Genomic DNA, 14,366 nt, shown 5'->3' with positions numbered 1-14,366 from the left:
AGAAATCTTTTGTATTACAAATATCAAATAAGATTGAAAGAATCCTTACAGAAAAGAACGATGAAGTTAACAAAACGCGACAGCTCATTTGTGACGACGTGACAATAGAACCATTCCAGCAGTCCATTCTGCAAAACATAAACTTTTGGTCTGACATGGAAAATAAATACCCAGAGCTAGAAATAGATGTTTTAATGACCAAACCGATGGTAAAACTGAAAGGAATGATAAGTGATATAAATATGGTGAAAATGGAAATGTATGCAAAACTGTCGTGTGTTAAACAGCATACTTTTGGAAAAGTATCTCTAGATTACATAAAATTTCTGAGCCAACCAGAAGTAGAGACTTTAATTAAAAATGAAATTAAAGCGTGCGGGATATGCGGTATTTGGGAGCTTGATGAGAATAGAATTACTATATACGCATTTACAGCAGATGACACAACAGCGATAGAAAACATTTTCAAGAATAAAATCATATGTATGAAAATTCCTGTTGAGGATCAAAATAAAACATTGTGCTATTCTAAAGACTGGAAACAATTTGTGGAAAATATTAAACAAGAATATCAAGATAATAACATTTTTATTCAGATAACTTCACATCATGGTCAGGAAATTATGATTCTTTGTACAGCGCAGATAGAAGCGAAAACCATACGGGAAAGAATACAAGATTTCATATTTGAAAATGGAAGAAGTGAGCAAACTATTCATTTTTTAGCTCACCAGATGAAATTTATTAAACTTCGTCATCAGGATAAAATAGATTTAGCTAAAATGCATCTCCAGGCAAATAATGTTGATGTAGACTTTCAGCCTGACTGCATTGTGGTAAAGGGAAACAAAAAAGGTAAAAAAGCTGCTATGGATGAACTTTCTCCAATAATAAAATTGATGCAATCACAAATGAAGAAAGAAGATGTTAGGCCAATGGTTCCAGGGGGATTAGGTTTTGGTAGTGCTGTTGCGTCGTTCATAGCAGAAGATGGTCAAAGTGTTATGGTACTGTGCTGTGATATCTCTGGATTAGATGTCGATGTTATTGTAAGTCCTGCAGACCAGCAGTTGTCTAATAGTGGTGGACTGTCTAAAATCATTGCTGAAGAAGGTATTTTCGGTGGATAGAGATGTAAATTGATATCATATTTGGTTTTATAAGAAATTATTGAATTATATATATATTTATATATACAGCACAAAAAAACATTGTCCAAAAGACTGAAAAAGTAAAAAAATATATTTAAAAAAAATACATTTGACTAACAGGTCGAACAACTGATGTTCTTAAACCCTGCTGAATGCCATTGACGATTGTCAAATAAATTGATCACAAAGTGTAACAAAATGGATCTCTATATTGATTTAATACCAAGTAGAAAACAATAAACTTGTGGCAAAGATGGTAAACCATAACATGAGGTGATAAATTTTTACCCCAAACCAAATTTCGACAATTATGACTCTTCAGTGAGGTTAGGGACCGAAAAATATTTGAAGACTATTAAATATACCTAAATTTAGGATAGACTTTTCAATTTATATTTTTTATTCTAAGGGCACCTACTGGTGAGTGACAGATCATTATTCCTATAAGGACATCTATACATTTAAGATTATTTAGAAGTTAACTTAATTTAGAACTTAAGAACTAAAATTAATGTATTTCTTGCTTTGCTCGACAAAGAGTAATAAAGAAATCAGAAACGTTTTAGAACTTATATTTGTTTATTATGTTTGTTTTAAGGTGGTACACATATACAGAGAGAGTGCAAAGATTATCGACGTAGTCATGGACTTTTAAATGAAGGCGAGGTTTTTAGTACAAGTCCTGGAACACTTAAATGTAAAATGGTAGTTCATGCTGTTGGTCCTGTGTGGCAGAAGATAAAGTCCAATGAAAAAATCATGACAAAATGTGTGTATGCTATTTTAAGTGAGGCAGACATAAAACATTTTCAGACGGTAGCTATCCCAGCACTTTCAACGGGAACATCTAAATACCCAATTGATGAAGCTGCTAACACAATAGCATTGGCTGTACGAGGATATTTCAGAAAATATCCAGATAGTTCTTTGAAAACTGTTTATCTGTGCGACATTGCAGCTAAAGTAGCGGATATTTTTGTCAACGCTGCTAGCAGAATATTTAAGAGTTCTGATAAAAGACCAACAACTTCAAGAGGTGGTAGAGACGGTTTGACAGGTATCAAATTTACTTTTATTGACTTTGACTTTTATCATCCCAGAGGTTTTGTATCGATCACAACTGCCTAGGGTGGATGTCATATCTCTGGGTTGATAAATTAACTACTATCAAGAGTCAACAATCGGATTATTATATTTCTTATTTGTTATCCATCTCCAAATTTCTAGTATTTGGTCAAAATATTTTACTGCATGCTACTTGTTTTATACTAAATATATTCTCTGATTTGGCGTTTGCCAATTTTTTAAGTTGAAAAAAAGCAATAAAATGTACTAAAAAGAAATAACTGCGAAAACAAGAATACAAAGACAAACAAGAATGAGCATGACGTCATAAACCCTCGTTGTTGGCGTTGCCGTTGTAAAACAATAGTGATAGGTATACTTTAGTTAATCCAAGTATACCTATAACTATTTAGTTGTTCCAAATGTTATCTTAACTTTTTGAATACTTCCAACGGGGAATATAGTGTTATAGCCAATGAGAAGTGACAATTTCTATATTCATTTGATAAGTAATTCTAAAATCGTTTAACTTGTATAAAAAAATCTGTTAGTCGACAATATATATGAATTTACCAGAATTTCATTAAAAAGAGCTGGCATTTATCCATGAAACTGGTAAATCTCACTGGTGAAATAAATTTCACTGTCTGCTGATTATTTAATTATTGCAAAGCTAGAATATGTACAAAATTGAGAAATGGTCAATCTGAGATATTCGATCAATTTTAGTATCAGAACATGTGTCATAAATTCAACGATAAACGCTACTGCAGAGTTATTTTTTGAAACGCTTTACAATTATATTTTTATTTAACTACAGTTGCACAGCATATTCCACAAATTGAAGTTGTCATAAAAGATCTAGCCCAGATGCAGGTAAGTTGCCTGAGCATCTGTTAACATTTTAATTTTTAGACTGAAATCAGGTTTCTGATTTGTGAAGCTCATTTAACTTATAAATAACAAAGATAACACACATGTACGGAATGAAATACTTTTAATATTGTAAACGAAATGTGCGTCTGGTGTACGAAATTTCAATCCTGATATATATGATGAGTGTGTATACTTGATTTGAAGATCATACAAGCCCAAAAAAATGTACTGAAAATAAAGAGGATTTAAGTCAGGTCATTAAATAGCAATTCGCTTTTTTTTTACATCTGATCCTGAACTCATAACTTTTAAAAGACATCTTTTGGAATTTTTTTGTCATTATGAATGTGCAATATCAATTAAATAATGTTACAAAATGTGTATAAAATTCCATTTTGAATAATGACTTGAAACGATACGTGCAAATATTACTTTAAACTAAATTATGATATCAATGCATTAACAGTACCATTCATATTAGAGTTTTGTGTATAAAGTGTTTAACGTATTGTTGCAATTGGTTAAAGCATAGAATATTCATTAGATTTTTCCTGCTTCATCCTCAAAATAGTTTGAAATAACTAAAAAAAGTGCTTGAAATTAAAGTTTTAGTGAAAGTTAACTCGATGAACCGAGCAGAGGAACGTAATCATTTATTTGGACCAACTTTGTATTGTATTTTCTAGAGGTATATGATTGAGATCTCACAACTCAACTACTCCTCCGCATATTTGGGCCTGTCCCATAATCAAGAGCCTCTAGTCTATGTTAGTTTTGTGTCGTTTATTTCAAATGTTGGCTCATTTAATTGTTTTGGAGTAAAATGTGACGTTCATTCTCGTTGAATTAGTACATGTTCCTTTGGGGGGGCTAGCTATAGTCCGCCTCCTGTTGCAAGATTTTCTCGTTGTATTGAAGTCCCATTGGTAGCTGTTATGTTGGGGTTTTTTTTTGCTCTTTGGTTGAAGTGTTGTCTCTGTGACTGATTCTCACTCGCTTCCATTATGAATTTGATATTTTCCTTGAATCCCTCGACATTCCTTCATTTCCAGTTTCCAATTTTTCGTCATTGTTGTCAGAAATGTTGTAAGGCTAAATAAAGTAATTCTTTATTAAGGATGTCGTTATACGATATACAAATTTAATATTATGTAGTACACTAAATTGCATTTCAAATTGACAGAGACTTCAAACTGGTGTCGTTGAAATCCTATCTGATTAAAATCAAATGTTGTCACACGCTAAACTAGATTCAGTGATCACTTACATTTAATATATATCCAAGTGAACTTGAAATTAAAGATACTATCGACACAGACAAATCTGCTTCATATTTAGACCTTTTTCTCAAAATGACTACTGATGATAGGTTGAATACCAAAATTTATGGAAAACGCGATGATTTTAATATTCCTATAGTCAACTTTCCATTTCTGTGTAGCAACATCCCAGCGGCACCAGCATATGGAGTATATGTGTCTCAATTGGTACGTTACTCTAGAGCTAGCTCAAAGTACGTTGATTTTGTTGAATGAGGAATACTGCTTTCTCAAAAGTTGCTAAGACAGGGCTATGGATCAATCAAATTAAGGTCATTACTCAAGTAAATTTACGGTCGCCATCATGAGCTGATTCGCCATTATCACAAAAGCGTGTCAGAAATCATATATGATATTCTTCCTCAGTCATAATTACCTTTCATCTTTACCGAACTGAACAAAGAAATAACACGACGGGTGCCGTATACGATTTTTATGACAGCATGATCTTGATTTGGATTACACTTGAGGTAATTATGTAATGACACACTAGTCCAAATATAACTATAGATATGATCCATAGTAATTCTTGAATATGTCGAATCTAACCTATATTTAGATATCGGATATTGGACCTTATTTCTCTCTTTTGTATTTAACAGACATATGAAAGACATTTGAGCCCTAAATTTAATTAGAAAAGTATGAATACTGATACCTGTTAATGTATTTATATACATGTTCGACAGTTTTGAACCATTTTACCCTTTGAAATTTCAAATGTATCGTAATAAGTCAAAATTAATATTGTAAACGGCTGAAAATTACCTGCAAGGTATGTTGCGTGTATCACTTTTAATGAGAATGATGAACTTTTTGTTACAAAATATCTGTTATTAAACTATTTTAGGTCGATGTCATTGTGAATACCACCAGTCAAGATTTACAACTTGATCAAAGCGGTGCAGTATCTGCTTCGTTGTTAAAACATGGCGGCAAGTCAATTCTTCAGGAATGCCAAAGACAACATAGAGGTACATTACTGGATTTTGGAGCTATTGCTGTAACTACTGGTGGGTCTCTTAAATGCAAGTTTATATTCCATGGAGCTTTGCCAGAGTGGAAAAGAGATGGTTCGTCTTTACAGGTAAAACTTCAAAAATGCATTCAAGATTGTACCTACAACAATAGGATACAAAACAACACCATATAATCTTTCATATAATCTGTAAATTGGAAGTTTTATTTAATTTCATGCATTCAAAGCGCTTGTCTTGGTTTAACTTTATAAGGAACCAAAGATGTAGAAATACCAGAAAACGTGAGGAGCCATATTACAAAAAATTTGTAAGGGTTCCGCGGAACCCAGTGTCTATACTATCTTTTGATTGTAAGAAGCTTTTGTCCAAGTTTTGTAAAAATCCAGGATAGTTTATGAATCTAATAAATGTTTAAAAACTTTAACTGCAGACTGAATGTAATGTTAACTGGAAGAAAACAAAATTTCCTTCTAGATACTAGCTTTTGATCATAAACAAGCTTCTGTCCAAGTTTGGTACAAATCCAAAATAGTATAAGAAAATTATTAAAATTTTAAAAAGTTAAACCACAGAGTGAATGTGTTGTTTCCTGGCAGAAAATCTAAGTCCATTTAAAAGTTAAATTCGGAAAAATGGATTTATTTTTTTTACAAAATTTACTTCTGGATACTATCTTATGATCATAAACAAGCTTCTGTCCAAGTTTGGTACCAACCGAGGATAGTTTAAGAAAGTTATTAAAATTTTAAAAACCTTAACCACAGAGTGAATGTTATATTTTCCGGTAGAAAAACTAAGTCCATTTATAAGTAAAATACGGAAAAAATACAATTTTATTTTTACAAAATTTACTTCTGGATACTATCTTATGATCATAAACAAGCTTCTGTCCAAGTTTGGTACCAACCGAGGATATTTTATGAAAGTTATTAAAATTTCAAAAACTTTAACCACAGAGTGAATATTTGTGGACGACGCCGACGACGCCGACGACGACGGAATGTAGGATCGCTTAGTCTCGCTTTTTCGACTAAAGTCGAAGGCTCGACAAAAACGTACCTAATGCACGAATGTTTAATTTTGCCTGAGGGAGTTTGAACATGAATTTTTAAATATTCTGTTTCTTTATCAACGAAGAATTTTAATAAAACGTGTTATATAAAAAGTAAAATCACATAAGTACTGAACTCCGTGGATAATTCAAAACAGAAAGTCCCTTATCAAATGGCAAAATCAAAATCTCAAACACATCAAACGTCATATTCCTGACTTGGTAGATGCATTTTCGTATGTAGAAAATGGTGGATTAAACTTGGTTTTAAAGCTAGGTAAACCACTAACTTCACTCCATTATATTGACAACGATGTGTGAACAGCTCACTATAAAAATAATAAGGTCTTTCATATCCTCCTCTAAAAAACTGGATTTCTTTACATGAATACAAACATTTATCAAAATATCTATATCTTAAAGTGTAAAGTCAGACATGCAACGATAGACCATAATAAGGTAGCTCTTTATATATATGAGTGCTGGACATGAGGCTAAGCGATTGGTGCTGTAGTGTATCAAAGGTGTGAGTTCGAATCCCGCTGAGGGACGAACAAAAAATTGTCAGTGTGCAAATCTTTAGACTGATATAATTTTTTCCTTATCTGCATAGTATCGCCTATTCTAGACGATCCGGTACATAGTAAATTTGCTGGTTGGTCGTTTTTATAGACTTTTATATATATTATTTTAAATTTACTTGGGAGTAAAGTGTTGTTTTAACATTATAACCAATATTTCAAATGACAAAGGAGTAGGTCCAGTAAGGGCCGATTTCCGCCTCAATTTTCAAGTTCATCTAATGAAAGATTTTAGACACTTTCTAAACACTTAAGTGTCTATTTCAATTGATTCAATTAGTTAATGGGGAAGATTTTAACTTAATAAGTCATTTAAAACGCCCCGATTCAAGCTTAAATATGAAAAATCTATCAAATATGCCAAAAATCGTCACTTTTCAGATGATTTTTGTCAAAAATGAAAGTGGCCGCATCCGTGTTCATCCTCAACCTTTATATATATTATGTATTATCATCAAATACAACTTACATTTCAATATTATGAATGAACACGAATGCGGCCACTTTCATTTCAGACGGAAACAGTCTAAAATTTAACTAAAATGCTACAATTGTGAAGATTTCAGTAATTTAGCATGACTTAATGATGCTAGTACCCGATATATGTGCATTGTTTTGTCAAAAACAGTGCATATTTATGTAGCAGAAGCATTCTACTTTGCAATAAATATCTAAACGATTACATTTTCACAATTTTCTAAAACTGCTATATTTTGAGGCCAAAAAGGGGTCTTACTGAACCTACTCCTTTCAGTGGTAGTGGCAGAGTAGGGGCCAGGCGGTCGCCACCTTATGTAGCTTCATATATGATATATGCATCGACGTTTTACAAGTATAACTTTAAACTTTTAGCTTGCCATCAAACCCCCTTCCTTTTCAAAATAATAAATCTTCATCTGTGTAGATATGTAACCAGTCCTCTATAATAGCTACATTCTTCCTTCTTTTAATTTGATATAAATTTCGATTTACAGATACTTAGTAAATTTATTATTAACTGCATGGTGACAGCAACACAGCGTAGATGTACATCAATAGCGTTTCCTTCTATTGGTACTGGTAGGTTAAATTATCCACCAGGTGAGGTCGCTAATGAGATGTTTAAGTCTGTTGGACAGTATTTCCAAAATCCTTTACAGGCATTCCAAAACAGTGCAACTATCCAACAAAATATGACACATCTATACGGCGGTCTCATGTCTAATAGACAATTATATCAACAACAGCAACAGCAACAGCATGTACCCACAGTCAAAGAAGTACATTTTGTATTGTACCACAAAGATGTTACGACTATCACGGTATGCTAATTTTATCTACCTTTGTTATTTGATATTCATTATAATTGTATTATTGGTAAAATATGTATACAAGATTATAATAACTTGAAGGTTTTTTTTTTATTTTCCTCATTTTTAGACGGTAAACAGTGGCGGATCCAGAACTTTTCCTAAAGGGGGGGGGGGGGGGGGGGGGGGCGCTCCAGTATAGCTTCAATTATTCCCTATATAATCAACCAAATTTTTCCCACGAAAGGGGGGCCCGGAACCCCCCCCCCCCCCCCCCCCCCCCCCCAGGCCCCCCCCCCCCCCTGGATCCGCCTATGGTAAAAGATTTTCGGAAATTTACTGTGCTTTAAATTCGTAATTAATTTCGCCTTCTCAGCTGTCGTACCAGAATCTAAAGACAACTTTTTCATTGCATTTTAATCGTTTTGGGCGGAGATATGAAATCATGAAATTGATATTTGAAGGAAGTTCTCTTGCGTAAACAATCATGTGTCTTATGCTGCACTATTAATAAAAATATAGACACTGTTATAAAGAATAGGATATTTGCCGTTCCAGACAACTGAGATACCCACGTTCCTGTTGTATTTTTCTGATAATTAAGGTCTTTCCTTTTTCTAAAGGGAAAGACCTTACTGTATTTCTTCTGTTTATTAAGGTCTTTCCTTTTACAAAAGGGAAAGACCTTACTGTATTTCTTCTGTTTATTATTATTCTTTTTCCGCCAAACTTTGACGAAGTTAGCAGCCTAAACCGTAAGACGTGTCGCTTTTATGTTCACACTTTGTATCGGTGTCATGAATACCTATCTGGAACTCACCCTGTTAGTCGAAATATTTTGTCGGTTCGGAGTAATTCCTCCGAAACCAAAAAACCTTGTTATCGTTCCAACACCGTAACCGTAATAGGTAGAAAATAAACGAAGGGTGAAATTTGTTCAGGACCAGACCCCGGTTCTTCGTTACATTTGGATCGAAAAGATTCAACGACTCATTGGTAGGGTTATGCCCCTATGAAAATTAACCGGTGTCGGTGGACCACCAAAACTCAGAAACCGTAAGTCGTAGACACCTAGGATCTTCACCATTCATCATCAATTCATGTGACTTTGAAAAATACCTCAAGGTCAAATGTGTATGTTGACCTTGACCTTTGACCTTACACCTTGTTATGGGATAATCTCAGAAACCATTATACTTATAGAAGTTTTGAATAGTGGAAAATGTTTGGATCATTAAGGCGCAACTTTGTTACATTTTGACCGAAGAGATTTGACCTTTCTGTAAGGGGCATAACCCCTGATTTAGGTTTCTGAAAAGACAAAATCAGCTTTTACTATATAACCAAAGGTCCTAGACCCATGGGGTCTTCAGCAATGACATTGTTGACTAATGACCTTGACACAGGTCACAAGGTCAAAGGTCAAGGTCATGTCCCAGATAGCGAATTATGTGTTTTTGACCTTATTTTGATGATTTTTAGTGTGTTTTAAATGTTTTTAAGGTTGACCTTGACCTTTGACCTTTCAACTTGTTAGTCGATATCTCAAAAACGGTTAATCTCACAGAAAAAGTAAACAGTGAAAAATGTTTAGGTGACTGAGGCACAACTTTTTTACAATTTGACCAAAAGGATTTGACATATTTTTAAGGGGCATAACCCCCGTTAACGGTTTCTGAAAAGGTAAAATTAGCTTTAACCCTTGAATGAAAAGTCCTAGACCCATGGGGTCTTTTACAATGACATTGTTGACCAATGACCTTCACAAAGGTTACAAGGTCAAAAGCCAAGGTCATGTACAATTTATCGAATTTGTTGTTTTTGTCATTTTTTAACGGTTTTGTGTGTGTTTGAGAGCTTTTCAATGCATTCTACGCCTACTGGAACATGTACTTTACATTTCGAAAAGGAAAGACCTCTCAATTGTTCAAGAACAATTGACATTTTAATTAAGGTCTTTCCTTTTACAAAAGGGAAAGACCTTACTGTATTTCTTCTGTTTATTATTATTATTATTATTATTATTCTTCCGCCAAACTTTGACGCATTTAGCCTCCGTAACCGTAAGACGTGTCACTTTCTTGTTCACACTTTGTATCGGTGTCATGAATATCTATCCAGAACTCACCCTATTAGTCGAAATATTTTGTCTTTTCGGAGTAATCCCTCCGAAACCAAAAAACCTTGTTATCGTTCCAACACCGTAACCATAATAGGTAGAAAAAAAACAAAGGCTGAAATTTGTTCAGGACCAGAGGTCGGTTCTTCGTTACATTTGGATCGAAAAGATTCAACGACTCATTGGTAGGGTTATGCCCCTATGAAAATTAACCGGTGTCGGTGGACCACCAAAACTCAGAAACCGCAAGTCGTAGAGACCTAGGATCTTCACCAATCATCATCAATTCATGTATCTTTGAAAAAAACCTCAAGGTCAAATTTGTATGTTGACCTTGACCTTTGACCTAACACCTTGTTATGGGATAATCTCAGAAACCATTATACTTACAGAAGTTTTAAATAGTGGAAAATATTTGATTCATTATGGCGCAACTTTGTTACATTTTGACCAAAGAGATTTGACCTTTCTATAAGGGGCATAACCCCTGTTTTAGGTTTCTGAAAAGACAAAATCAGCTTTTACTATATAACCAAAGGTCCTAGACCCTTGGGGTCTTCAATAATGGCATTGGAGAGTAATGACCTTGACAAAGGTCAAAAGGTCAAAGGTCAAGGTCATGTCCCAGATAGCGAATTTAGTGTTTTTAACCTTATATAAAGCATTTTTAGTGTGTTTTGGAGCTTTTTAAGGTTGACCTTGACCTTTTCAATACATTCTACGTCTGTTGGAACGTGTATTTTACATTACAAAAGGAAAGACCTCTCAATTGTTCAAGAACAATTGACAGTTTAATTATTATTATTATTCTTCCGCCAAACTTTGACGAAGTTAGCAGCCTTAACCGTAAGACGTGTCGCTTTCATGTTTACACTTTGTATCGGTGTCATGAATACCTATCTGGAACTCACCCTGTTAGTCGAAATATTTTGTCGGTTCGGAGTAATCCCTCCGAAACCCAAAAACCTTGTTATCGTTCCAACACCGTAACCGTAATAGGTAGAAAAAAAACAAAGGGTGAAATTTGTTCAGGACCAGACCCCGGTTCTTCGTCACATTTGGATCGAAAAGATTCAACGACTCATTGGTAGGGTTATGCCCCTATGAAAATTAACCGGTGTCGGTTGGCCACCAAAACTCAGAAACCGTAAGTCGTAGACACCTAGGATCTTCACCATTCATCATCAATTCATGTGACTTTGAAAAATATCCCAAGGTCAAATGTGTATGTTGACCTTGACCTTTGACCTAACACCTTGTTATCAGAACATCTCAGAAACCATTATACTTACAGAAGTTTTGAATAGTGGAAAATGTTTGGGGCATTAAGGCGCAACTTTGTTACATTTTGACCGAAGAGATTTGACCTTTCTGTAAGGGGCATAACCCCTGATTTAGGTTTCTGAAAAGACAAAATCAGCTTTTACTATATAACCAAAGGTCCTAGACCCATGGGGTCTTCAGCAATGACATTGGGGACTAATGACCTTGACAAAGGTCACAAGGTCAAAGGTCAAGGTCATGTCCCAGATAGCGAATTATGTGTTTTTGACCTTATTTTAAGGATTTTTAGTGTGTTTTAAATGTTTTTAAGGTTGACCTTGACCTTTTCAATACATTCTACGTCTATTTGAACATGTATTTTACATTACAAAAGGAAAGACCTCTCAATTGTTCAAGAACAATTGACATTTTAATTTCCTTCTACTTTTGTTCTTCAGATGATACCGCTAGATATCATTTTAAACGAATTCTATTTTTCCAAGAGCAATACGCAAATACTTGCAGTAAAACACAAACAGATTACCTTTTCGGCGCACCCTTAATCACCATTAGCTTTTGTGGGGTTGTGTTGCTATTTTCTACTTTTCTGTGTAGTTTTGTGCGGAAAATGATGATCTAGTTTTTATTTGACAATGATGTTTGCATTGTTTCTTTGGAATATGTCATAAAATTACTCTTTATTCACTATGGAATGGTGTCAAATATTACATGTATATCAGGACAATACATTTTAATATCACAATGATATAGAAGTAAATAAAACCATACAAATAAACATAAGCACATAAACGCTAAATACGTAAAGCTATTTAATCGGAATTACTCTAATCTAAAAATGTATGTTTTAATCATTTAAGGCCTTTGACGATGAAGAAGCAAGGCGACAACCAAAGGCCTCTGTGGATGGAGAGGCAAGACCAAAACCAAAAGTGAGCACAAGACGGAAAGATAGACTTTCATAGCGCAAAGTTTTAGATGCATTCATATCTGAAAATATAATTGTAGTTTCCATTCTTTTAATAATAATTACGGTTACAAGCATATATAATGATATTGAAACAAGCACTAGAGTAGGAATATGACTCTTTGATTGTGGTTTAATATTGTACTTCACAACCTTTATATGAAATATTTTTTTGTAAATACGTTATAAAAAATACATTTTTTCAAGTTTAAGTTGTGCAAAATGTGTTTATTGTATAAATGAAAACACATGTATGTGAACGTAAAGAATTGAATACAATATAAAAAAAAATAAAGAATAATGAGTTTCATTCGATTTCCTAGTCAAATCTGAATGTATATACAAAACGAAAATTGTTTACAGAACAAATGATAGACAAGGCCCTTTTGTATAGATAAGAGCACAGACAATTCCAAAAATCACAAAATATCACACAGAAAACTAACGGAACCTTTAAAAACTAGTTAGACTTATGCACGGTCTTGAACCACTAGTGACACTTTTTGTGTTGATCATGACAGGCAAAAATAAAGAGCATTCGATGAAGTCATAAGATAGGAAATAGTAAAATAACAAAAATACCAAACTCCACGGAAAATTCAAATCGGAAAGTCCTTAATAAAATGTCAAAATCAAAAGCTCAACGGAAAACAGCTGTCGTATTTCTGAATTGGTACAGGCATTTTTCTTATGTGTAAAATGGTGGATTACTCCTGGTTTTAAATATAGAAAAAACTCACTTGTATAACAGTCTCAATACAATTTCACGATAGTAAAATCAATGTGTGAACAAAACAAACAGATATAATAGGACAAATGTCAAAAATAGCGGTACTGCAGTCAACATTGTGTTATATATCTTAATCTTTATAAAACAAACAAATATGTCAACATGGAAAAACAGAAAGCTTCGTGTTAAAAATCAATCCTCAATCATGACAGGATGGTTAACCTTTGATAACCGTATCAACTTGGAGAGATATAAATCAAATACAATTTGAATGGGTAGTCATATGTTCTGACTAGACTAAATAGAAAATTAAAACAATCGGATGTCAAATGACTAAGCTGTTATGGCAGGTACAGTGTTTCTTCATGATTCAAGAAATATATACGAGAAATCAACAGAAAAAATACAGCAACATACAAAAAATTCCCCAGAAAATACCGACACTATATGTTGTTAAAATGGTTTTCATGTGACATTGGGATGTATCTCTACCGGTCAGATGTCTCTGATGGATAAATCGAAAATTTCATAAAATAATCATAGGATTGATGCTATTGCTAGTGCAGTTTCCCCCCTGAAGTTATCACCAGTTCTAAAGTCAGCACTTCTGTGTTGACATGAATTATCATTTTATATGGGCATACGTATACATTAACGGTTTACAAAACTTTTAATTTTTCGAAATACTAAGGATTTTATATCCTAGGAATATATTACCTTAGCTGCATTCGGTAAAAAGTTTTTGGAATTTTTGGTTCCTTAGTGCTCTTCAATTTGGACTTTTTCAATTTATGATTCGAGATACTCAGATAGTCACTGATGAGTCTTTTGCAGACGAAACGCACGTCTGGCGTCTCAAAATTTCAATCCTGGGATCTATTATATTAGTTTATTGAACACTCATGATGTGTGTGTTATTTTTTATGAAGAGGTTACATCTGAAAGTTGTCTGTTTAT

General features: G+C 33.7%; 1 protein-coding gene across 1 annotated transcript; it reads left to right on the top strand.

Annotated features, from left to right (window-relative positions):
• Positions 1–497: 497 nt before the first annotated feature.
• Positions 498–12,726, top strand: LOC139509153 (protein mono-ADP-ribosyltransferase PARP14-like; the record flags this gene model as incomplete). Its single annotated transcript, XM_071296093.1, is given in 6 exon segments — positions 498–1,113; positions 1,750–2,208; positions 3,037–3,092; positions 5,262–5,498; positions 7,998–8,324; positions 12,573–12,726. Coding segments are annotated over 6 exon segments (1,800 nt in total), but the record flags the coding sequence as incomplete, so codon positions are not given.
• Positions 12,727–14,366: the final 1,640 nt, after the last annotated feature.

The sequence above is a fragment of the Mytilus edulis genome, unplaced genomic scaffold (assembly GCF_963676685.1).
Source record: "Mytilus edulis unplaced genomic scaffold, xbMytEdul2.2 SCAFFOLD_869, whole genome shotgun sequence".
In the NCBI taxonomy this organism is placed as follows: domain Eukaryota; kingdom Metazoa; phylum Mollusca; class Bivalvia; order Mytilida; family Mytilidae; genus Mytilus; species Mytilus edulis.
This window is presented reverse-complemented; position numbering and strand designations above follow the sequence as displayed.